Source organism: Eschrichtius robustus, chromosome 12 (assembly GCF_028021215.1).
Source record: "Eschrichtius robustus isolate mEscRob2 chromosome 12, mEscRob2.pri, whole genome shotgun sequence".
Lineage (NCBI taxonomy): Eukaryota > Metazoa > Chordata > Mammalia > Artiodactyla > Eschrichtiidae > Eschrichtius > Eschrichtius robustus.
In genome coordinates, this window is record NC_090835.1 from 30,854,203 (window position 1) to 30,880,044 (window position 25,842).

Here is a 25,842-nt window from a genome sequence, read left to right on the forward strand (position 1 = left end):
AATATAGTGTATCACGTTGATTGATTTGCGTGTACTGAAGAATCCTTGCATTCCTGGGATACACCCCACTTGATCATAATGTATGATCCTTTTAATGTGCTGTTGGATTCTGTTTGCTAGTATTTTGTTGAGGATTTTTGCATCTGTGTTCATCAGTGATATTGACCTGTAGTTTTCTTTCTTTGTGACATCTTTGTCTGGTTTTGGTATCAGAGTGATGGTGGCCTCGTAGAATGAGTTTGGGAGTGTTCCTCCCTCTGCTATATTTTGGAAGAGTTTGAGAAGGATAAGTGTTAGCTCTTCCCTAAATGTTTGATAGAATTCGCCTGTGAAGCCATCTGGTCCTGGGCTTTTGTTTGTTGGAAGATTTTTAATCACAGTTTCAACTTCAGTGCTTGTGATTGGTCTGTTCATATTTTCTGTTTCTTCCTGGTTCAGTCTCGGAAGGTTGTGCTTTTGTAAGAATTTGTCCATTTCTTCCAGGTTGTCCATTTTATTGGCATAGAGTTGCTTGTAGTAATCGCTCACGATCCTTTGTATTTCTGCAGTGTCAGTTGTTACTTCTCCTTTTTCATTTCTAATTCTATTGATTTGAGTCTTCTCCCTTCTCTTTTTGATGAGTCTGGCTAGTGGTTTATCAATTTTCTTTATCTTCTCAAAGAACCAGCTTTTAGTTTTATTGATCTTTGCTATCATTTCCTTCATTTCTTTTCATTTATTTCTGATCTGATCTTTATGATTTCTTTCCTTCTGCTAACTTTGGGGGTTTTTTGTTCTTCTTTCTCTAATTGCTTTAGGTGTAAGGTTACGTTGTTTATTTGAGATGTTTCCTGTTTCTTAAGGTAGGCTTGTATAGCTATAAACTTCCCTCTTAGAACTGCGTTTGCTGCATCCCATAGGTTTTGGGTTGTTGTGTTTTCATTGTCATTTGTTTCTAGGTATTTTTTGATTTCCTCTTTGATTTCTTCAGTGATCTCTTGGTTATTAAGTAGTGTGTTGTTTAGCCTCCATGTGTTTGTATTTCTTACAGATTTTTTCCTGTAATTGATATCTAGTCTCATAGCATTGTGGTCGGAAAAGATACTTGATACAATTTCAATTTTCTTAAATTTACCAGGGCTTGATTTGTGACCCAAGATATGATCTATCCTGGAGAATGTTCCATGAGCACTTGAGAAGAAAGTGTATTCTGTTGTTTTTGGCTGGAATGTCCTATAAATATCAATTAAGTCCATCTTGTTTAATGTATCATTTAAAGCTTGTGTTTCCTTATTTATTTTCATTTTGGATGATCTGTCCATTGGTGAAAGTGGGGTGTTAAATTCCCCTACTATGATTATGTTACTGTCGATTTCCCCTTTTATGGCTGTTAGTATTTGCCTTATGTATTGAGGTGCTCCTATATTGGGTGCATAAATATTTACAATTGTCATATCTTCTTCTTGGATTGATCCCTTGATCATTATGTAGTGTCCTTCTTTGTCTCTTGTAATAGTCTTTGTTTTAAAGTCTATTTTGTCTGATATGAGAATTGCTACTCCAGCTTTCTTTTGATTTCCACTTGCATGGAATATCTTTTTCCATCCCCTCACTTTCAGCCTGTATGTGTCCCTAGGTCTGAAATGGGTCTCTTGTAGACAGCATATATACGGGTCTTGTTTTTGTTTCCATTCCGCCAGTCTATGTCTTTTGGTTGGAGCATTTAAACCATTTACATTTAAGGTAATTATCAATATGTATGTTCCTATTACCATTTTCTTAATTGTTTTGGGTTTATTATTGTAGGTCTTTTCCTTCTCTTGTGTTTCCTGCCTAGAGAAGTTCCTTTAGCATTTGTTGTAAAACTGGTTTGGTGGTGCTGAATTCTCTTAGCTTTTGCTTGTCTGTAAAGGTTTTAATTTCTCCTTCGAATCTGAATGAGATTCTTGCTGGGTAGAGTAATCTTGGTTGTAGGTTCTTCCCTTTCATCACTTTAAATATGTCCTGCCACTCCCTTTTGGCTTGCAGAGTTTCTGCTGAAAGATCAGCTGTTAACCTTATGGGGATTCCCTTGTATGTTATTTGTTGCTTTTTAATATTTTTGTCTTTGTATTTAATTTTTGATAGTTTGATTAATATGTGTCTTGGCGTGTTTCTCCTTGCATTTATCCTGTATGGGACTCTCTGTGCTTCCTGGACTTGATTGATTATTTCCTTTCCCATATTAGGGAAGTTTTCAACTGTAGTCTGTTCAAATATTTTCTCAGTCCCTTTTCTTTTCTCTTCTTCTTCTGGGACCCTCATAATTCAAATATTGGTGTGTTTAATGTTGTCCCAGAGGTCTCTGAGACTGTCCTCAATTCTTTTCATTCTTTTTTCTTTATTCTGCTCTGCGGTGGTTATTTCCACTATTTTATCTTCCAGGTCACTTATCCGTTCTTCTGCCTCAGTTATTCTGCTACTGATTCCTTCTAGAGAATTTTTATTTTCATTTATTGTGTTTTTCATCACCGTTCGTTTGCTCTCTAGTTCTTCTACGTCCTTGTTAAACGTTTCTTGTATTTTCTCCATTCTCTTTCCAAGATTTTGGATCATCTTTAGTATCATTACTCTGAATTCTTTTTCAGGTAGACTGCCTATTTCATCTTCATTTGTTTGGTCTGGTGGGTTTTTACCTTGCTCCTTCATCTGCTGTGTATTTCTCTTGTCTTCTCATTTTGCTTAACTTACTGTGTTTGGGGTCTCCTTTTCGCAGGTTGCAGGTTCGTAGTTTCCGTTTTTTTTGGTTTCTGCCCCCAGTGGGTAAGGTTTGTTTAGTGGGTTGTGTAGGCTTCCTGGTGGAGGGGACTGGTGCCTGTGTTCTGGTGGATGAGGTTGGATCTTGTCTTTCTGGTGGGCAGGAGCACGTCCGGTAGTGTGTTTTGGGGTGTCTGTGAACTTATTATGATTTTAGGCAGCCTCTCTGCTAATGGGTTGGGTTGTGTTCCTGTCTTGCTAGTTGATTGGCATGGGGTGTCCAGCACTGGAGCTTGCTGGTCGTTGAGTAGATCTGGGTCTTAGCATTGAGGTGGAGATCTCTGGGACAACTTTTGCCGTTTGATATTATATGGGGCCTGGAGGTCTCTGGTGGACCAGTTTCCTGAACTCGGGTCTCCCATATCAGAGCCTCAGGCCTGACACCCGGCCTGAGCACAAAGACCCTGTCAGCCACACGGCTCAGAAGAAAAGGGAGAAAAAGAAAGAAAGAAAGAAAAAATAATAAATTAAAATAAAATAAAGCTATTAAAATAAAATATTGAAAGAAAGAAAGAAGAGAGCAACCAAACCAAAAACCAAATCCACCAATGATAACAAGCGCTAAAAACTGCACTTAAAAAAAAAAAATACGGACAGACAGAACCCTAGGACAAATGGTAAAAGCAAAGCTATACAGACAAAATCACACGAAGAAGCATACACATACACACTCACAAAAAGAGAAAAAGGATAAACATATATATCTATATATATATATATGAATGCAAGAGAGCAACCAAATCAATAAACAAATCTACCAATGATAATAAGCTCTAAATACTAAACTAAGATAAACATAAAACCAGAAACAAATTAGATGCAGAAAGCAAACTCCAATTCTACAGTTGCTCCCAAAGTCCACCACCTAAATTTTGGGATGATTCATTGTCTATTCAGGTATTCCACAGACGCAGGGTACATCAAGATGACTGTGGAGATTTAATCCACTGCTCCTGAGGCTGCTGGGAGAAATTTCCATTCCTCTTTGTTTGCCCAGCTCCTGGGGTTCAACTTTGGATCTGGCCCTGCCTCTACGTGCAGGTTCCATGAGGGCGTCTGTCCCCCGCCCAGACAGGACAGGGTTAAAGGAGCAGCTGATTAGGGGGCTCTGGCTCACTCAGGCCGGGGGGAGGGAGGGGTCCAGATTGCAGGGTGAGCCTGCGGCGGCAGAGGCCAGCGTGACGTTGCAACAGCCTGAGGCACACCATGTGTTCTCCTGTGGAACTTGTCCCTGGATCACGGGACCCTGGCAGTGGCAGGCTGCACAGGCTCCCAGGAGGGGAGGTGTGGAGAGTGACCTGTGCTGCACACAGGCTTCTTGGTGGCAGCAGCAGCAGCCTTAGCATCTCATGCCTGTCTCTGGTGTCTGCGCTAATAGCTGTGGCTCGCACCCATCTCTGGAACTCGTTTAGGCGGTGCTCTGAATCCCCTCTCCTCGTGCACCCCAAAACAATGGTCTCTTGCCTCTTAGGCAGCTCCAGACTTTTTCCCGGACTCCCTCCTGGCTAGGCGTGGCGCACTAGCCCGCTTCAGGCTGTGTTCACACAGCCAATCCCAGTCCTCTCCCTGGGATCTGACCTCCGAAGCCGGAGCCTGAGCTCCCAGCCCTCAGCCCCACACACTGGTGGGTGAGCAGACAAGCCTCTTGGGCTGGTGAGTGCTGGTCAGCACCGATCCCCTGTGCGGGAATCTCTCCGCTTTGCCCTCCGCACCCCTGTTGCTGCGCTCTCCTCCGTGGCTCTGAAGCTTCTTCCCCCCTCCACCACCCCCTTTCTCTGCCAGTGAAGGGGCTTCCTAGTGTGTGGAAACCTTTCCTCCTTCACAGCTCCCTCCCAGAGGTGCAGGTCCCGTCCCTATTCTTTTGTCTCTGTTTTTTCTTTTTTCTTTTGCCCTACCCAGGTACGTGGGGAGTTTCTTGCCTTTTGGTAAGTCTGAGGTCTTCTGCCAGCATTTAGTAGGTGTTCTGTAGGAATTGTTCCACATGTAGATGTATTTTTTATGTATTTGTGGGGAGGTAGGTGATTTCACGTCTTACTCCTACGCCATCTTGAAGGTCCCCCCATACAATTGATTTTTAAATTGATTTTGTATCTTGCAACCTTGCTGAACATTTATTAGTTCTAATAGTGTTTTGTGAATTCCTTTGGATTTTCTATATACAAGATCATGGCATTGCAGATAGAGATAGTTCTACTTCCTTTCCAATCTGGATGTTTTTTATTTCTTCTTCTAACTTAATTGCATCCACAAATTGGAGGGGTTTTTTAATAAATTTATTTATTTTATTTATTTATTTTTGGCTTCGTTGAGTCTTCATTGCTGCGCGTGGGCTCAGTAGTTGTGGCACACGGGCTTACTTGCTCCGAGGCATGTGGGATCTTCCCGGACCAGGGCTCAAACCCGTGTCCCCTGCATTGGCAGGCGGATTCTTAACCACTGTGCCACCAGGAAAGTCCCCACAAATTGGATTTAATTTCAATAAAAACCTTTTTTTCTTTCAATATATGTAAGATTTAATACTTAATAGTGTGGCCCCAGTATGAATTGTAACACAGGCCTGATGAGCTCAGACAGGCCTAGAAAGATTCTACTGGTGTGACTCAAAAGAATTGTGCTTGATGCAAGGAGAAAATTCTGAGAATTCTCCTGGAACTAGAAGTCCATTTAATATTAATATGAATGCAGGTGTGAAATTACCTTTGCTGGCTAGCATCACAGTCCCTATATGTAGAGTTCTGATATGTATGGAGGTTCTACCGCCTAAGCTGGGTTTCTAGAATAAAGCATCTCCAGGTGATGGAGTATGCTTATTCTGGTTGTGCTTCTGAATAAGTAAGAGCATCTCCTCTTCTGTTGACAGCTTATCAGGTCAGGTATTCTCCCAGCTGCTAGAGATACACTGACCAAGAAAGATGAAGCCTCTGTCCTCAGGGAGCTTATATCTGTTGGAAGACACAGATAACAAATAAACAAGTGCATACAGTGATTATAAACTTTATATGATAAAGACTTGGGAAGGAAAAAACTGGGTGATATAATAGAGTGGTAGGTTGGATAGAATTGTGGGCACTTTACCTAGTATCTGACTGAGTAGGTGACATTTGAGCTGAGAGCTAAAGTTTAAGATGAAGGCAGCCATGCAAAGAACTAGAGGATAATGTTTTAGGCATCAGGAACAGCAGGTACAAAGCTCCTAAAATGGGCATCTTTGAGGAATAAAGGAGGCCCATGTAGGTGGGACATATGGGCAAGGGGAAAGTAGAAGAGGGTGACATCAGAGAGGTAAACAGGCCCAGATCATGTAAGGTCAGGGAGGACGTGGTGAAGAGGGTGGCCTTTATTCCAAATGCAATGGTAAGTCTTTGAAGGTTATTAAGCAAGGCAATGACGTTTATATTCAAAAAGTCTCCTCCGGCTGCGTCCAGAATGGATTCAATAGGGCAGGCATAGAAGCAGGGAAAGCAATTGAGGCATTACTCTGATAGTTCAGAGTGGAGATGAAGAGAAGTAGCAGATTACTGGAATAATGGGGAAGTAGGAATGACAGGGTGTAAGAAAGAAGAAACAGGCAGAATCAAGGATGGTGCTTAGGTTTAGGACTTGAGTAACCAGACAGATGGTCATGTCATTTACTGGGCTGTGGCAGACTGGATGTATCTGAGCCATCAACCTAGGCATCAAGGTACCACAATCAGGAATTGTAAGTGAACATCCCATTGAAAATCTGTGCTCTCACAAAGTGCCAACGTGAAGCAACTTTATGACAAAAGAAAAACAGAGGCTCTTACAAAAGGAGGTGCAAGAAAATTGTCTTCCTAATCCCCTGATATGGAAGAGTACTAGTAATTTTTAAGGAACGCTTACTGAAATTGATTTGACTGCTTGGTAAACTTCTTTCTTGCAAAGTTTTATTCATATCTTAATAGAGTTCTCTATTATTAAGTTCAAATATTTTTAATCAAGAAAGAAGTACAGCCCTCTGGGTAGTATTGCAATCATATAGATAGCTGGTAATTAAACCTTTCCACATGTATAACTGCATTCAAATAATTTTGAATGAATCAGTTTAAACCTGCAGATGTCATTATGTGCACCTTTAAACAAATAAACAAGACATATATAACAGTCTTTGTGGTTCCAGAAAAAAGTTGGAGTTTTTGAAGAATTGCTATTTTCATAAGAGTGACAAAATATGCTACCAATTACAAATTCAGGTATTCTCTTTAGAAAAAAAGACATGACTTTTTATAGGAAAAACATTGTAAAATATATATAACTTTTGAGTTTAATTTTCACATTTCCAGTTTTCAAAATCAGAACTGAATTATGGAAAGACACTTTTAAAGATATTTTAGGCCATGGTATGATGTGAGCAAATTTTTCTCTTAATCATGAAGCCTTTTTTTTTTGGATAATAAAAAAGGATTAGTTTCATCGCCTCCCTGCTGAACTTGAGCCCAGTATTAGAGCAGTGAATATCTATCATCATATATTTTTTAAGTTATAAAAGTTTACTATTCAATGCAATTTATGCTCAACAAACTTAGAGAAAAATGAATTTGTAAATTATTTTAGAGTTCTAAAGGCATTATTCCGTTACATAAATTTCTGCATTTTCTAGGGTGTGTAATACTCTTTGTTCAGAAAGATGATGCCATCTTTCTCTCTTTGAATTTGCCACTCAAGTATGCCATTTGCAGCTGTCTTTCTAACAATACTGCATTGTTTGAAGAATTCATAAATGTCTTTCTCACCCCTGGCTTGCTTCAGCTACAACAATATTCCATTGTTGCAAAACACCTGTCTCAGGGCCAGGTTGCCTTGTATGTTACACATCACCCTGGCCCAATTGGGGAGGTTCACTTAGGGATGACTCTCCCTCCTTCAGCAGCTTCCACCACAGATGCCCACCGACCTCATGCTGCCCTGATCCTTCCCTTTGCTGCCCTCAAGGCCTTCCCCAAACAGGGCCCTATGTCATGTCTATCCACATCTTCATTCTTCGAAACTGAGAAGTCAGGAGCAGTGGGCACCATGGTTCAGAGCACCAGCTCAAATCAGACAGACCTGATTTGAGTCCTAGCTTTGCTTCCTTTTTCTTATGTGACCGTGGACACATTTCTTAACCTCTTTGAGCCTTGGTTATGTCATATGTAAACTTGGAGAAAATAACAATACTTATTCCATAGGGTTGTTTTGAGTATTAAATGAGATAGTACATGTAGAACTACTATCCCATAGTCCAACAGGATATTTTCTTGTACCTATTTCTGAGTAGTTAGAATTGTAAACCAGTATGCCTGGCATTCTAAAGCAGACCTTTCAATTTCAATCAAATTCTAGAAACTAATTATTGAGATTGTTCAATAAGTGATAACTATATATGCTTCTTGTCCTCTGCTTATCGTTGAATCCAGTGTTAACATAAGAGTAAATTAATGGGTCACTTCTTCCAGGTAACATGTTGATATTTTTTCAAAGATACACTGAAGAGAGAATAATATTTAGAAGCAGGATGTGATGTCTCTCCAGTCATTCCCCAGAGACCACCCTCGATGTACTTGCCATGTTCCCAGAACTAAATTGTAGGTGTGTAGCTCCATGATTGATGGAGTGAATTGAACTTGGGCAGGACTGACAGCATTTCATAAACCGCATTGTTAACCACGGGAAGAATATTTCATTTATTAAATTGGACATTCCTGCCAATTAATAGTCTTTGGAAAAAGAGTCTGATATTTGATGTTTTGTTGATACTGTACTCTTTCCTTGTCTCTGTAAAAATAAGGTCATTATCTCAGTCTTATCTGTCAATGTACTGCTGGGGATATTGCTGAAGCTATAGAATTTGGTGATTAAATAACATTTGTGTCACCAGTAAAAGTATTTGAATTAGGCATAGAAATTTCCCAGGTGGAACTCACTCCTAGCCCTCTGCCTTCTTTTTGAATATTTTTCTGTCTGAACTGCTGCTGATACTACAGGGTGGTTTGTTTCTTTCACTTTCTTTGTATCTAGTGTCTAATTTAGTTATCCACCAAGGCAAAATGGTCTAGAATAGATGTATGTTAAAATAATTTAAGATGGAATTGTGGTTTAAAATCCAGGTGATGATATGGAATTGCAAGAGTTATTAGGACATTTTCTTATCTCCATTTCTGAGTAGTTAGTTATGCAAACAATATGCCAGTTACTCTGATGAAGAGGAGCAGTTTCAAGTTCTCAGAAGTTTCAGAAATTGTAGCTAGAAAGTCTTGACAAAAATTAAGAGACTATCAGAAGTATGAATCAATGAAAATACGTTAGTGGTTTAACCCACACACTGTGGCGTTTCATTGTCAGTTCTCCAGTATTCCAATGCTAAGGTTAGCATCCTACTAATTGAATGTTTATGGAAGAAATCCATCTTCTTTGATGTCTTGTTCTTCCTAATTTTAAAGAGGATCAAGTCAAATTTGTCATTTTCCTTCTTTATGTAAGAGGTACTAGGCTATTTTCTAAACCCATTGAGATTGAGGTCTTTGATTAAGAACCTCGTTTGTGGCTTTAAGGATTTGGAGTACTTGCCATGTGCCAGGCCCTCTACAAGGTGTCCCATACTATCTCCAGTCTCCATTTTCACCCCTCATGAGAGGCCTTCCTTATTTGAAAGATAAGGAAGGAGAGAGGTTTAGCTTGTTCACATATAATAAGTGACAAGGCAGAGTATCAAACCCAGGAGATCTGGCCAGAAAAGCCTGTGTACCTTCCACCACACTGGCCCATCACCCTTAGTTAAAGACCACTGAAAAAATTCTGTGATTATTTTGTGTGGCAATTTAACTTCTATTGCCACTTGAAGCTTTGCAGTATTTTAATGTGCAGAAGCATGCACAGATGTTGGTATATCTGTCGTTAATGTTTTACAACCAGTTTTATATTCTAAACAGTTCAAACTTACTTAAAAGTTATCATCTTCCCATTCCAGAAGCATCAGTTGGCTTGCCTCTGCTGTTTTCATCTCTATAAGCAATCTCAGTAATTGTTTTCCTCCTGGTTCTTTAAATAATATTTTAAACTACCACTTATTGAATGGCTACTATGCTTGTCCCATGTACAAGGCTACAGTTCACCTTGTAGATGGCATATCCTTGAGTATAATATAAAACCTGTTCAATTTGGTTTTACTAGATTCCTTCTAGTCTATTATTCTTAAACTCAGAAGATAGATGCTGGAAAATTACAAATTGTTTATCAACTCACTTTAAGGTTAATGAGAGATCAGCTATATTTGTCAGAGAATTCTTTCTGAAAATTAGCAAGCTGACTACCAAGGCAAAATGTATGGAAGTATATTTCTTTTTAGGTCATGGATTAAAAGAGTACTCTATACAAATATAGCACATAAATATAAAGATCTTTTTCTTTAAATCTTTTCGTGCCAAAAAAGAGAGAGCCACATATATAAGATAGATAGCTATCGCTTTGCAAGGAATTTTGCCACTGTTGGATTTAATTAGCCAACAATTCTTTACCTGAGACATTTTGAGAGATTATTACTCATGAATCATGAAGAATGGATTGAGTCAAGGGTTGTGAAGTGTCTCCAGGTCACATGCCGAAACGTTTGTGACAGACATTTCAGAGACAACATTGAGTCTGGTTAAGCCTATGTCCACGTGAACGCTTTTAACATAAAACATGATCTAGATTCTGACCGGTTGGTTCTTTTGAATAGCCTGACTCTTAATTTATGCTGTGCAAGTTGACGTAGCATCTCTTAAATTTAGCAAAGGTTTTCGAATTGTACTGTGGCTTGGTCTTTAAGTTTTGATTTATCTCTTTGTGTGGTGAAGACATGCTGAAAGCTACCATATGATTGTGAATGAGTTATGAGCTCAAGTATGTGTCACTTAGAGCTCATGTTTGTGGCTTCTGTCTTCTCTTCATTCCTATTGTTAGTGGGCCTGTGTCCCCAATGAATCAGAGCAAATTCTTGTGTGGGTAAGTAGCTCAAGAATTTGAAACAAGTCTTCAAAGAGTGCTAGTTGGAAAAGAGATGCTCTAGAACACTAATTTACCATGAGCTATTAGTATTAAAAATGTCAATACAGGAATTAAACACTGTCTGCAAATAGCAATAGGGAGGAGATTAATCTTCAAATTAAAATGCCGATTAAAGTTTAAAATTAGTTTCGGAAAATGGACTTCCACTTTTCTTGCTGTCGTGTTGGGGTTCAAAAAAATTCACAAAACTTTCTAATTACATCATTAAAACTCTTAATAATAAATACAAGTTTGAAACTACCATGATACTGACTCCCAGCCACATTTACAAACTGCTTTTTTTCCCCCCATTAAGACAGTCCAGAGTAAGGTGCCAGTGACTGACTAATCACTTCCTAGGAAATCTCTCTTTGACTCTTAGACTTCTTTGCTCTTGTTGGCCACAGAGAAGTAAGCATATCATAAACATATATTTAGATGGATTTTCACAAACTGAACAAACACATGTGACCATCATCTGAATCAAGAAAGAAAACGATGCCGGCACCCCAGAAGCCCCATTGTGCTCCCTCCCTGTCACTCTCCTTTTCTGTCACTGTGTCCTCACAACCACCCCCTACCTGCCAAGACTAGTTTTACCAGTGTATGGTCTCTTGTGTCTGGGTTCTCTCACTCAGCATTTCATTTGTAAGATTCAATATATCAGTCATTTCAATATAGTGTCCTACTGTGTGACTCTCGCACCATTTATTTATCCATTCTACTGTTGATGGGCATTTGGGTAGTTTCCATTTGGGAGCTATTAAAATTATGTCTTTTGGTAGAATCCTATATTTTTTAACAAGACTTGGGCAAGGAAGTGGAAGCCATCTGGTCTTATAAGATTTAGATTAAATTCTAGGTATTTTCATTCTTGTTACTTTGGAACAGTATTACAAATTTCATTTCTAAAACAGTATGTATAAGTAAATAATGCTTTCTATGAATATAAGCTCCATACTTCTAACTTGCCCCATGTTTTCCTGCCTGATGCTTAGAATATGCTTCCATATCACCCTTCCCATCCTTCAAGGCCCGGCTTGAAGAACATCTCCTCCATGAAGCCTTGCTTGATCCTACAAGAAGTGACCTCTCTCTTTTCTGAAATGCCAGACTATTTGGTATATCTCCCTTTTCTCACGTTGCCTTCTGTTATAAGAGCCACTATCCCTTTTGTAGTAGTAGCACCTTTTGAGTCTTGGTGTAACTTAAAGGAATACAAAGAGCCGGCAATTGATTGTTAGAACTTCTATTAAGAGTTTTTACAACATGATGTCTCCTATGCCCTAGGTATCAGGCACTGTCACAATGCAAACCCGATTCAGAAAGAGTCTCGAAGATTTTTATAGGCTCCAGAATGAGAATAACGACCCAATTTTCTCTCAATTCTGTTACTCTCCCAACCATATAAAATAGAAGGACGTTCGTCATCTCATCTTATTAACTGGTGGCCATGTCTCACTTTGCCTCTACACCACCATTGTAAACTCAGCCTTGTGTCACCCACAGTTCAGTAGAATTGGGTCTTATCTGAGGCTCACAAAATTCTATAGGCAGATATTTGATCAATTAAGCTGTTCCATCTTAAAATCTTTGAGAACAGGGACAAGGTGAAGGGCATCAAGTTGAAAGATTATTTTTGTTTGTTGTGTTTTATCATTTTGCTGGAGTTATCGGTTTTCCTTTTAATCATTATCAAAGTTCTGTGTGATTATTAATACTATACCTCAGTATATGTTACCTTATTGTATACTCATTTCTTTAGAACTCTTAATTGCCCTCCTAGATTATAAGGCCTGTGAAAGCAGGGGCCACATCATACTTGTCTTTGTAACTTCACTGTCTTAGGCTCCCAAAACTGTCTGAAAAAAGATCAATGAAAACAAATGGCTTGAATGCTTTATAAGGGAAGGAACTTGCCTGGGAGTCTGAGCACAGCTGAATTATATAGCCTTGAGCCCATTATCTTGCTCCTAAAACAAATCTGATTGATAATGTCTCCTCTCTTTCCTACAAGGATATTTTGAGACAAAATTGGGTTATACATAACAGTTTGAGCCTTTAAGAGAGAGAATTACATAAAACACTTTGCCTCTCAGGAGTTGCATAATTTAGTTAGATGACATCTTGTGCTGGGTCTACTTTAATGTGAAGATTTTATTGCAAGCCTTCTTTTGTAAAAAAATTAATAAATGATTTAACCTTTCTGGTGATTTTGAAATGGTTTAAGAGATTGCAAATCAAGAATGTATCAAGGGGGGCTTCCCTGGTGGCGCAGTGGTTGAGAATCTGCCTGCTAATGCAGGGGACACGGGTTCGAGCCCTGGTCTGGGAAGATCCCACATGCTACGGAGCAACTAGGCCCGTGAGCCACAACTACTGAGCCTGCGCGTCTGGAGCCTGTGCTCCACAACAAGGGAGGCCGCGATAGTGAGAGGCCCACGCACCGTGATGAAGAGTGGCCCCCACTTGCCACAACTAGAGAAAGTCCTCGCACAGAAACGAAGACCCAACACAGCCATAAAGAAAGAAAGGAAGGAAGGGAGGAAGGGAGGGAGGGAGGGAGGGAGGAAGGGAGGAAGGAAGGAAGGAAAGAAAGAAAAGAAAGAAAGAAAGAATCTATCAAGGGACTAAGTTAATTACCTCTCTCTGCCACCAGTTGCTCTATTCATGACCCTGGAGAAAGTTGCTTCTTTCTCTCCACTCACTTTTGGCTGTCCCTTCCAGGGTGTTGTCAGAATACATTTTACTGTTGTATCAAATAAAATCATGGAAATATAGAGTTCTAAGCAAAGTTAGCACCACCAGTTTCTAGCACCTAAAAAGGTCTCAGTAAGTATTTGTGGGATAAATTAAGGAATGATCAATCCATTTCCACCACTGCAGATTACTGCAATATTCCAGGCAAGTATTTACTTCCCCAACCTCTGCTTCAATACCTCTGGTGGTGGAGAGAGTTCACTCCCTATGAAGGCCACTCATTCCATTTGTCAACAAATTTAATTACTATCACATGCCACCTTAGACTTCTGTGAGGCTTTTTCTAATTCTACTGGGCAGTTGCATCTTAGTCATATCTCTTGTAGTATTGATCATGATACATTATAATACCCCAACTTATAATACCTGTTAGGTCTCCCTTTCTAGACTGAGCTCCATGAGGACAGAGATGTGTCTCATTTTCTTTATACTCCCAGCTCCTAGCATAGTACAGAATGGCTGAAAGGGGCCAGAGAAAGTGAGAGGAAAGAAGAATAATAACAGGGAGCATATGTATTGATTGCCAACCCAGAGGTCTCCTAAGAGGGATGTATTCACCCCAGAAGAGGTGTATCAAAAAGAATCAGCTGAGCTTCACACTATTTCCATTTATTTTTTTAAGCTCAACCATTTTCATTTCTATTTTTTGTGTGTGTATGTTTTATACCATACATACTATTTTAATATAGTTGTACATTTGTTTAATTTTATAAATAAACATATATTGGAAGGTACATACTCAAACACGTTCTGATAAAGGCACAAATCGTTGAGTTTGGAGACACTTAGTATAGCTGTTTGTCAGGTACTATGCTAAGCATTTGATATACATTATTTCAGTCCACCAAAAATCCCATGAGGTATACACTATGGTTCCATTTTATAGATTAAGAAACTAAGGCACAGAGAGATTAGGTGATTTGCCCAATCACATATAGCTGGTAAATGATGAAACCAGTGCCTGGACTCAGATATGTGTGGCTTAACCACTGCAGCATTCTCTCTTGTTTTTCTGTCTTAGCACCTAGGGTTGTACCCCAGGCACAGTATAGGCTTGTGGATTAAATAAACAAATCAAATGGCTGAATTAATCATACTAAGTACTTATAAAAGCTTTATTCTTAAGAAAAATTTTGAAAATAAAATTTCCTTTTTCATTGTAAAAGCATGTATTGTCAATGCAAGCCAAATAACATACCTATGTGAACACGTTAGAATGTTTAGTTCCATTTCTTGACAGAAAAACTGAAGTGAAGGACAGCAAGTCACATGTTTACTATTGATCCCAAAGTCAAATGGCTAGTCTTGTTTTCACATCTGATTACTGAACTACTTTTTTTTAATTGAGGTATAATTCATGTACCATAAAGTTCAGGAGTTTTTAGTATATTCACAACATTCTATAACCACCACCACAGCCTAATTTCAGAACATTTGCATCACCCCAGAGAGAAACCCCATACCCATTAGAGATCACTCCCCATTCCCTCTCTCCCCAGTCCCTGGGTAATCACCTGTCTCTCTTCTATCTCTACATATTTGCTTTTTTTGTATATTTCACATAAATGAAATCATACAATCTGTGACCTTTTGCTTCAGGCTGCTTTCACTTAGCATAATGTTTTCAAGGTTCATCCATGTTGTAGCATGTATCTTTATGGCCAATAATACTCCATTGTATGGATAAACTAAAATCCATTCATCAGTTGATGAACATTTGGTTGTTTCCACTTTGGGGCTATTATGAACAATACTGCTATGAACATTTGTGTGTAAGTTTTTGTATGCACATATATTGTCAGTTCTTTTGGATATATCCCTGCAAGTGAATTGTTGGGCCACATGGCCCATGTTTAACATTTTGAGGAACCACCAAACTGTTTTCCAAAGTGGTTGCACCTTTTCATATTCACAGCCAGTGGTGTATGAGGATTACAGTTTCTCCACATCCTCTCCAGTACTTATTACTGTCTATCTTTTGTATTATAACAATCCTAGTGGATGTGAATGGTACCTCATTGTCATGTTGATTTATTTTTTCTAATGACAGTGATGTTGAGCATCTTTTGTTTATTGCTCCCCTATTTCTTTGGAATTTAAATTATTTTTATTTTCTTCTTCTTTAAAGTGTTTTTCATTGGAATATAAACTTTGTTTTTCTTCTTGTGATATCTGTTTTGTCCCAAGAACTCTCAAAGCATATTAAGTACTCATGAAATCTCTTATTAGAGATTGCATGACTTCTCAGGGTGCTAAGCTGCTGGAGCCATGAACTGTAAGAATTTAAGTGAGTTTCCACTGGCAACTTTCCAGGAAATCTCCACATCACATTATTAGATCACAAGCTTTCATAACCCCCAAGTTATGACGATGATAATGCTTTATTAAAAAGCTTTTAATGTCATAGAAACACCAAGAATTTTTTTTCCAAATTATATTTTCTTAACTTTTTACATCCCTATGCGGCAGAAAAGAAGGCAGTAGCCATCTCAAAGGGTCTTCCAAGAAAATAAGTGTAGAGATTTGAATATCTTAAAAATTCTAGTGTGTCATGGAAAAAAACTTTTTGAGCATAATCACTGATTCTAGATGTACCAAAATATTTCGAGATTGTTTTCAAGTTATATGCCAGTCCTGGATGTAAATCACACTGCTCATTCATATGTGATGCTAACATTTCAGCAATGTTGAAGTTAATGTTAGCTACCAAATTTGGTTTAAGCCAGAGAGAAAGGAAAGGGCTTGAAAATTCCATATGCCAGTTTCTTCCCTGTACATTGAAATAATATTTATACTAGCCTCTGAAGATTTGTAGTAGTAGTCTTGACAGATTACACATTTAGTGAAGTCCGTGTGAGTATAAGTGTTTATGGTAGCTCCAAGGTCTTTCTGGCTTTCAGACCTTACGTGTTCTTATTATCTTCAGTTCATATTTTATTTGATGGCTTTTAACAGCATTAGTCATTCTCAATCTTACTGTAAGTTGAATTTATTTGCTCATAATGTTCACACTGATGAAACTGATCAATTCTCTTGTAAACTGGACTTTTTTATGGAAAGTTATTCTTCTTTTTTAGAAACTGCTTTGAATTTTTGTTTATTTAGTCAATCCTCGAATACTGGTTGGGCACCAGATGTGAGAAATACAGTAAGACAGTCGTGGTGCTTGCCTCTGTAGCACTCATAGACTACCTGTGGACTCCAAAAGCAGTTACATAAGTGCAATTGTGATAGCGCTAAAAATGAACACTCTAAGATTCTGTGAGAGCATATAATGTGGAGGAACTGATCCAGTTTGGGATCAAACTGGATCAGTTTGGGGTTGTCAGAAAAAGCTTTTCTGAGGAAGTGACACATAATTTGGGCCCTAAAGGATACCTAGGAATTAGCACACAGGGAACTAGCATGTGCACAGGCACCAAGACAAACATGAGTTCAGTGCTTTTGAGGACCTAAATGAAGTGTGGCTGACACGTCAGGAGGAAAAGACAAGGTGAGGCAGCTGGCATAGGCATCATATAAAGGCATTTTAAGGATCTGGGCCTCTGTCAGTCGGGAGCCACTGAAGGGGTTAAGGCTGTAGAGTAGCATTTATTGGTAGCCCATAAAATTAAGAAAGGCCAAGTGACCCTTTGCTGTGTTCTTCTCTCTTGGTCAGGAATATGACTGGAGAAACTATCAACCCAGCCAGATGAGTGAATCCGAGTTGCAAATGCTAGCAAGCCTACAGCGGCAACAGAACGAAGAACTGGAGGACACTGGGGCTCCCCATGGCCTGAGCGCATCCCAGGTTGACAACTATAATGTCAGCATAAGTACCAGCAGCGATGACACAACCACCTGGAACTCCTGCCTGCCACCCGTGAGTCCAGGGTTTTGCGTCTTTGTTTACTGCCTTTGTCACAAAGCCCAGCCTTGCCTGGGAAAACTAGGGCCAAATGAGGACACTCCTATGAAATCTATCCTGAAATAGTGTTTTAAGTCTGGGGGCATTGTCTTGTCTTAAATCATCTTATTTACCTTCAGATAAGGTATGTTCATTGTGTGGTGAAATATAAAACCATGCATTGAAAGAAAAAGAATAATTTTACTGTAGACTCGGGGTATCTCATTGTATCCCCACCTCCTAGCACAAGCCCTGGCACATAAAGCAGGCTCGACACTTGTTAAAGAAGTATCTGTTAAATGAACGAACAGAAAGGAGTAGACTATAGATATATGAAGTATTGGTTCGTATATGGCAGCAGCAAAGAACCTTCTGTAGAAGCCACCGGACTCCTCCTTGTGCCTAAGGGCCATGATAGGCACTGGATATGCTTCAGCAGCTTGTATTTTCCTATATGTTCATACAGTTAAAGTCCTTTCAAATATGGCCCATCATTCTCTCTATAGACCAGCAGATGGCCTGGAGCAGGCCAAAGTCTTCCTGTTTTTCAGGTGAAGAAACTAAATTCTGGGCTCAAGCTTCCATACCTGGTCAGTGGTAGAGCCCAGAGCAAAGCCCAGTGTCTTGACTCAGTCCATTCTCCTCTACGATCCTCAAGGATCTTATGGTCTAATTGGAAAGACAAAGCAGAAACATCCACGGAACAGTCCTGTGCAACGTAGGAAATGTCATGAGACAGAATAATAAAATCATTATTATAATAATGGTAATTAGAGCTACCATTTCTTTAAGCACTTAAAAACATTTTAAGATCTCCATAGGCCGAAGGAACATTTACTTATAATGCTACTTCAACATCAGATCAAACATATTAAAATGCACTTTTCATCCAACAGTAAATATAACTTCTCTACCGGACAATTTTTGAAAGGAAATATAAAATGGTGCAACTTGGATTCATGCTTATATAAAATTACATAAAGGTTGAGTTTAAGTGTAGTTGACAGTGGATACGTTATATTTTAAGTATTTAGTTAAATATCAATTTTTCAGTTTTCTTTTTCTATTTTAAAGTAAATTTTTTTTCCAGATCCCCAACTTCTTTGTAGATGTTAGAAATCTCAGAGGCCCTGACACTGAGCCTTGTGTTTCTAACTTACCCCTTACTGCTATCCTATGTGGTAAGCACTATCGAGTTCCCATTTCCAGATGAGAAAATTGAGGCTCTTGAGTAAAGCGACACAGAACTAGTTTGGCATGACTCTCAGTTCTAAGCTTCTAACCACCATGATATGGTGACTTCTCGATCTGTGGCTTAATTGTCAAATGAGTGCTACCAATATCTAGCAGAAGTTGAGATTTCTGCTTTGGAGAGAACTTAAAATTCTTCGTGGAGGAGGAATTCAAACTGGTTCTAAGTAGATGTGGGGGGGAAAATGATATTAATTTTTCCTCAGGGTTCTTTTTTCCCACCTTGCCCACTCTCCAGGTTTCTCTTGCCTTACTTAGTTGTGCTTTCATTAAACTGAATGATCAAACATACATAACACCTCAAGCAGCCTTGGTCCCAAAGAGTATCTACCCACCCAGCAAAAATACCCTGTGTGCTAGTTACTCAGAGTATTCTTATAGCCAGAGCTAAGAACATAAGAGTAAGTTGCAGATTTTTGCCAATGCAGTTTACAATGGAATTGAAATATTCCTTTCTTATAAATTATTTCTTAGCAATCATTTAAGCCAAAAGTAAGAAAGAGAACGGTGGCCTCCTGAACAAGGTCATTCTGTCATGAAGTAGCTCAGAGACCCAACATTACAAAGGGCAAGCTGAGAAATGATTACTTAAGACTGAAAAGGCTGAACTCTTGGTTGCCCTGGGTACTGTGTCCTCATCACTGTCCTTTTCTGGCAAGGACTCAAGTCCTCATGCATGATGACTACTTTGCTCTAAAAGTACACAGCCAAAAATAACTATTGGTAATGAACTTAATAACGCCTCTATTTGACCAAATGAGAAATTGAAAACAGTCTATTTTTTTAGACAGAGAAAATAATTGAAAAGCCTACCTTTGGTATTCATAAGATATGTTAATTATTACATCAAATTCAGTCTATTTCAATGTTGGAACTATCACCAAACGGAAAAGTGCATTCCTTAATGAACCCTGCATCTTGTTGCTCATATAGAGTTTAAATAGAGCAATTTACAAGAACCACTATGGTGTTTCTGGGAGCTCGTGACTTTCTCTTTAGAAGTTGTACCAGGGCAGTGAAAAAGAAGAAATGAAAGAAGACATAACTTTATCACAGTGATATCCTGCTTTTCTTGTATCACAGTGATGGCACGATACTCCATGCTGATCCTCCACACTGACACTTAAACAAGAAATTTGGAAGACATCTCTACTTCTCCCACCCCTTCATTTCCCATACCCAGTTGGTCTCCAAATCCTGAGAATCCTCTCTCCTTTTTACATCTTAGCCCTCCCTATCTAATACCAGTTAGATACTAATACTATCTAATAGCAGTTTCCTAATACTAAGGTACCTCCAGTCTAAGCACTGTAGCCTGATGGTTAGGAGCATCGACTCTGAAGTCAAATCGCCAAGGTTCAAATCCAAGCTGTGTGACCTTGTAAAGCACTTGGCGCTGTATCTGAGACATAATAAGCAATTAGTAAATTAAGATTAGTTGTCATTATTATTCACACTAGTTATCTTTCTAAAGCCCAGATTTGATCTGATCTCTTCCCTGCATGAAGTCCTTTCATAACTCCCCATTGCCTCTTTAGCCTGGCTTACAGGGCCCCCCATGATCTGAGACCTGCCCCCTTCCAGGCACATCTCTCACTGCTCCCCACCTTTCACTCCATCCTTTAATCCCAGTTGTAATTCCCTAAGGGCACTCTGCACATATCCTTGTACCTGATTATCCCTTAAGGCTTAGCTCCAAACCCTTCTTTAACCCTTCTCCAGGCCTCATTGAGAGACACAGCTTCCTTTCTGCCACAAGAGCCAGGATTATCTCCATGCTAACTCTCACCACAACCTAGCTTATCTGTCCCACATAAATTCACTCCACGTATTTTTTTTGAGTGGTACAATATGCTATGGACTCCCAGGTTCTGAAAGGAGCAGAACTAATTCTCTCCTTTAACAAGATAACCTCCTCTTAGTGCTTTTGTTTCTCCATCACCTTGAATAGGACTTGAAATGAATTTCTACTTCCCTCATAATCACTACCCACCCCCCACCCAACAACACTACTGCATACTCTAGCTACACTGCAGCTTGCCCATCACTGTCATGCCTTTTGTCCACATCATGTCAGTGATGCCATCGCCCATACCCTTTCCTCTGCCTGGAGACCCTCCATCCCTCTTCTCTACACTGAACACTCCTGTTTTCCAAGGCCCAACTCAGATGTCCCAGCCTCATGAAACCCTCCCTCCTGCACAGAATTGTTTTCCTCCTCCTCTGGTTCCCGTTATCTTCAGGCTCAGTGATAGCACTTACCACATCAGGTAACCATTATTAGCGATATCCCTCGGGCCTGGTTGTGATCCCCTAGAAGGCAGGACTGGCACAGAGCAGACACAGGACTGGCACAGGACTGGCAGGCAGCACAGAGCCTGCCATGAGGTCACGCTCAGTAGCTGCTGGTTGTTAGTCGTTGGTGGAATAAATCAATCAATAATATTAAAAGATTCCTTTTTTACTCTAAAGTAAGGTCGTTTCATCAAAATTCCAAAATAAACATCAGCTGTGCTTTGCTTAAATAAGTCCTGAATGATGCTAGTAATATTTTACATTTAAGATTTGATAAATGGCTATTAAATATACACACAAAGAAAAAATCTCCCTCTGGGCAGGACTTGGTGACCAGTAGTTTAGAAAGAAGATTTAGGCAGGTCACATTCAGTTTGGCATCTTTACCTAATGACTTTACAAACACTGCAGTCAAACCAGGAAGCCAACGCAGAGGAAAATGCAGTCTTTAGCAAAATCTATTGTGTTTGCTGCAAGCTTTGGTTTCTCAGCTTTCCTCAGCATCTGTACAGTTCAGAGTAATATGTACTGTTTAAAAGGTGTTTAGATATAATAAGTCATTTTAAAGTGTAATTATATGTAACCATATTTCTCATAGCAAATCGGCTTTTGTAGGCATCTCTTGCTAAATAAATCAAGCCTACTGAGAAAACCATTGGCCTTTGACAGACAAATTTTTCAAAGTTTCCAGCTTAGAACCAAATTCAATTAAAACAATACTTTACAACTTCTGTGGAAACCAGGCTACAAGTAATCAGTTTTGGAGGGTTCTGTTAGGAGTAGCCCTCCTGAGATTTATTCCAAAACTGGGCTCTAGGCAGCCTTAGGAAGAAAACTAGGAATTAGTTATAATGGATTCTTAAGTGAATTTTATTTGGGTGAAGGATTTTGACTGACAGTAGCGTAAAACTATGTCTTGAGGTGTGTGTGTGTGTGTGTGTGTGTGTGTGTGTGTGTGTGTGTGTGTGTGTGGTGTGGTTTCTTTTTAGGAAGAGGAATAGTTGTTAATAGAAACAGCTTCAAGTGATGACCAAAAGAATTTAGACTCTACATCAGCCAACCTGGGCTCAAATCCCAGCTCTGCCATTTGCTAGCACAATCACCTATAAAATGGGAATAATAAAGGCCCTTCCTCCTGTTGGCATGGTGGGAATTGAAAGTGTACATGGAATGTGTGTACCCAGTGCCTAGAAGAGTAAGCTCACGCTAACTGTAATATGCTGCTCCCCCAAAGATGTTCTCCTCAAAGGGCCACTTTAGTGGTCAGAAAAGATTTCTAGGATATTTTCCCTTTTTATGACCACTGAGGGCTGTAAGAATGTGCAGAGGTTCTGTTGTGCTTGTTTTGATGTGAGCTTAACCATTAGAATTCAGACTGACCCCTCAGAGCTTGACAAATAAACTCATTATTTCAATATTTCATTATTTCTCTGTCCCACCTCTAACCTAGATTGAAGAAAAGCATGCCTCATATGCATGCTACCCTGTCAGCAGATGCCTCAAAGCCATCATTCCTTCAAGTTAACAATTCCCATAACCTAATATCAAGCATGTTAAGACTCCTCAGCTTGTTAAAAAAAAAAAAAATCCTCACATGTATCCATCAACATGGCACACTGCAGAGCATGATATCTGGAGAAAAACGAGGCAAAATGCACTCAATAGAATTACAAGCATATGGTGAGGTTCTCCAACAAGTTATTTATGGTCTTGATTAACCTTGCAACATTTTTGCCATTTTCATATGTTTTACGTAACAACAGAAAAATATTGCCTTTACCTTTTAACATGACAGGATTATCTTATCTCCTGTCCTTTAATTTAGCCTTCAATTCTCTCCCTCACCCCAAAATTTCTAGCAGCTTGATCATGGAAAAGCAAAGCGTTTTGTGCTCAGTGGCAGTTAATTTCATGTGAGTGTAGTTTTTCCGACACTAGTGCATAGCAACAGCGCCACCAAAAGGACAAGGTCCCAAGTTTCTAGGATCTGTTCTATTTTTTGGCTCATCAACATATCAGTGTTTTACACGATGATTGCTGGCTGCTATGTGTCCAGTATATAATACACTGGCATTTCAGGCTCTTTATAGGTAACAGGTCTTAATTTGTTCTGGTCTATAGATTCATTAACTTCTTAGCTCTCTTTGGGTATGAGTTTTCTTTTAATCCTCCTGAACTAAAAACGTAAGTAGTTGATTGTGCTAAGCTGCAGATAAATCAGATGAGCAGCTGTTCTTTATACCACCATAGAAATGATATACAAAAATTAATATCAGAGTCAGTGTAATATCTGTGCTGTCAGGAGAAAATATTGAAATGTGCAAGTTGTTCTGTGTTTAGTGACTATGAAAGTCACCCCATGAAATAAACTTTTCTCATTCTTAGAGTATTGTCTATTATATCTTATGTTGTCCCAAATTTAACAATGTGGCAAACTTATTTTCTTTAATTTTAAATATATAGTGACATGTCATAAGAATGAAATCAAATTAGTTTAATTTATGGCAAGGAGATAGTCTTATATCTTATATATATCAAATAAATGTATTTCGGGAATACTTTTTCTTCCTGCCATTAACTGAACTGAGTTTGTCATACTTGTTATTCAGAAACTTAGGTATTCACCACTTTAGGTGAACCCCTGAGCTGGGTTAAGCACTACAGCTTACTGGTTTAGAGGGTAAACTGCGGAATCAGACTGCCTGGGTTCAAATTCTGGCCCCACTATTTTCTGACTGACATGACCTTGGGTTAACACCCGGTGTCTGAATTTCCTCCTCTGTTAGATGGAGTTGTTAATCCTATCTATTTCATAGAATTGCTGTGAGGATCAAATGAAATAATACCTATCAAGGTTTCAACACAGAGTAAGTGCTCAATAAATATCAGTTACTGCTATTATTATTGTTGTCATAGTTATTTGTAGGAGTTAGTTATTATTCCTTTGCTGCTTCTTATGGAACTCTCTAAATACGGCTGAATTCCAAAATCAAAAAATCAATTTTATTTTTTTAACTTGTGCTTTCATGGAATGCTACCTACCTAGAATAGCAGAAATAGGTTTACTGCTGCACAGGTACAGAAATGTATCTATTCCATTCGTGGATGGGGACATCTGGCTTCAGAAGCCCATCTGTTCCCCCTACCTCCACCCCACCATGTTCAGAGAGCTTTTTGAAGCCATTAGGCACATTCCCATTTATTCTGATTTGGGCCTGGGAAAGCAAAATGACATCATTGAAGTGAAAGCTCTGCCCTTTGAAAGCATCACAGCAAAGTTATGGGAACTGAAATATCTTGAAGGAGCCTTTTAGCTGCATCATTGCCATAATCCCTTCCTGTCCCTGAGTCTGATTATGAAATTAGGAGACATGTACAGAGAAAGGGAACTGGGACCACCCAGTTTTGTATTGTACCCACTTCAAAGCAAGACTTGCATCCTCCCCCAACAGAGTCTTTAGCAGTTAGGGTTTATAAGTCAGTTTATAGCAGTTACATGTATGAGTCAGAATGCTCTGCCATGATTTGCTATTATTCAATTTAAATTGGCTATTGAATAAAATATTTGGGGGTAAAAACTTGGTAATTAGTTTTCAATAGTAAAAATTAAGTTAAGGGATTGGATATTCAGAGCGAGTTCTACTACCCTGCAATTATTTTTAACTGAATTTTTTCATTTACCTTTCTGTCTATTCATGTCAGCAGTCCTTACTACTTCAAAAAAGTTTCCACTGATTATTTTTTTGTTTTCTAACACTTAAAAATCACTGTGAATGTGAATCTTTGATTTTAGTGTTCTTTTGTACTGCTTGTATCATTGGATCTGTTTTATATAAACATGAGCAAACACGAAAGGGCCAGTCTATGTAGTCTAAGTAAGAACTCAGTCACAAACCAAATAGGATTCTGTAACCATTTCTGTTCTCCAGAGACTGGAGCAAGTCATTTGGAATAAGGGGGTTAGGGACAGGTATAAAATACAATTATCAGTATAAAATTAAGAAAATGGAAATTTGCCTGAATATCACGACTATGATGCTTAGAGAGTTATTTAAATGCCTCTGAAAGTAAATAGGCAGAGATCCATTCACTAGAGGCCTGAGTACAGGTGAAATTGTGGACGAATGCTAATGAATGTATTATCGGGAGTATTTCTGCACCACTGTGAGTTTGTCTAGAGAACCTGTTAGTCCCCTTGCTTACTAATTCCTTTTTTGCTGTGAGATAATAAAGCCTAAATCATAGAACTAAATTTCACTTGCAAATTGCTGGAAGTCTTATTTCTCCAGTGAGATCAAATATGTCTTATGACATGTTTTTCCTTCCACTGTCCTCCCAGCTGTTTTTTCTTATTACTGAAATGGTGATGCATTGATATTGGTTCAATTACCAAAGTATCTGAGTACATTCAAGTTCATGGGGCATCACAGATAGGCTAAGTGACTGTGATTATCAGACAGGATGTTTGATTTAAATTAAAGGAACACTTCCAAGAGATTATTTATAGAGGAAGACAGTTTAAAGAATTCCCATCACCCATGTCATTAATATTTTAGGACCCATTAAAATAAGGAATATGTGGAAAATAAGGAATATGTGCCTTTTATGTACAGGCATCATTGCTACACCGTTTTCTTCAGTTGGGGTCAGCACTATGGGTCCACATTATGGCTGAGAAAACCTTAACGCCAAACCCATGAGGTGAGGAAGTAACAGACGCCCTCTAAATGCAATTCAAAAATGTGTACCTAATTCCGAATTGTAATAAAATGAAAATGTTAAAAATGATTTTCATATTAGAATTACATGGTTGTTAACCACATAAGAAAAATACTTTGAGGTGCTATTCA

The 25,842-nt window shown here is 38.9% G+C and overlaps 1 protein-coding gene across 7 annotated transcripts in view; it reads left to right on the top strand.

Annotated features, from left to right (window-relative positions):
- Positions 1–25,842, top strand: part of CFAP20DC (CFAP20 domain containing) — a 265,772-nt gene that overhangs the window by 188,423 nt on the left and 51,507 nt on the right. For all 7 annotated transcript variants that reach the window (XM_068558750.1, XM_068558754.1, XM_068558751.1 and 4 more), the window contains one exon: positions 17,219–17,422. In XM_068558750.1, the coding sequence (XP_068414851.1) occupies positions 17,219–17,422 (204 nt within the window). The remainder of the gene's footprint in view (positions 1–17,218; positions 17,423–25,842) is intronic.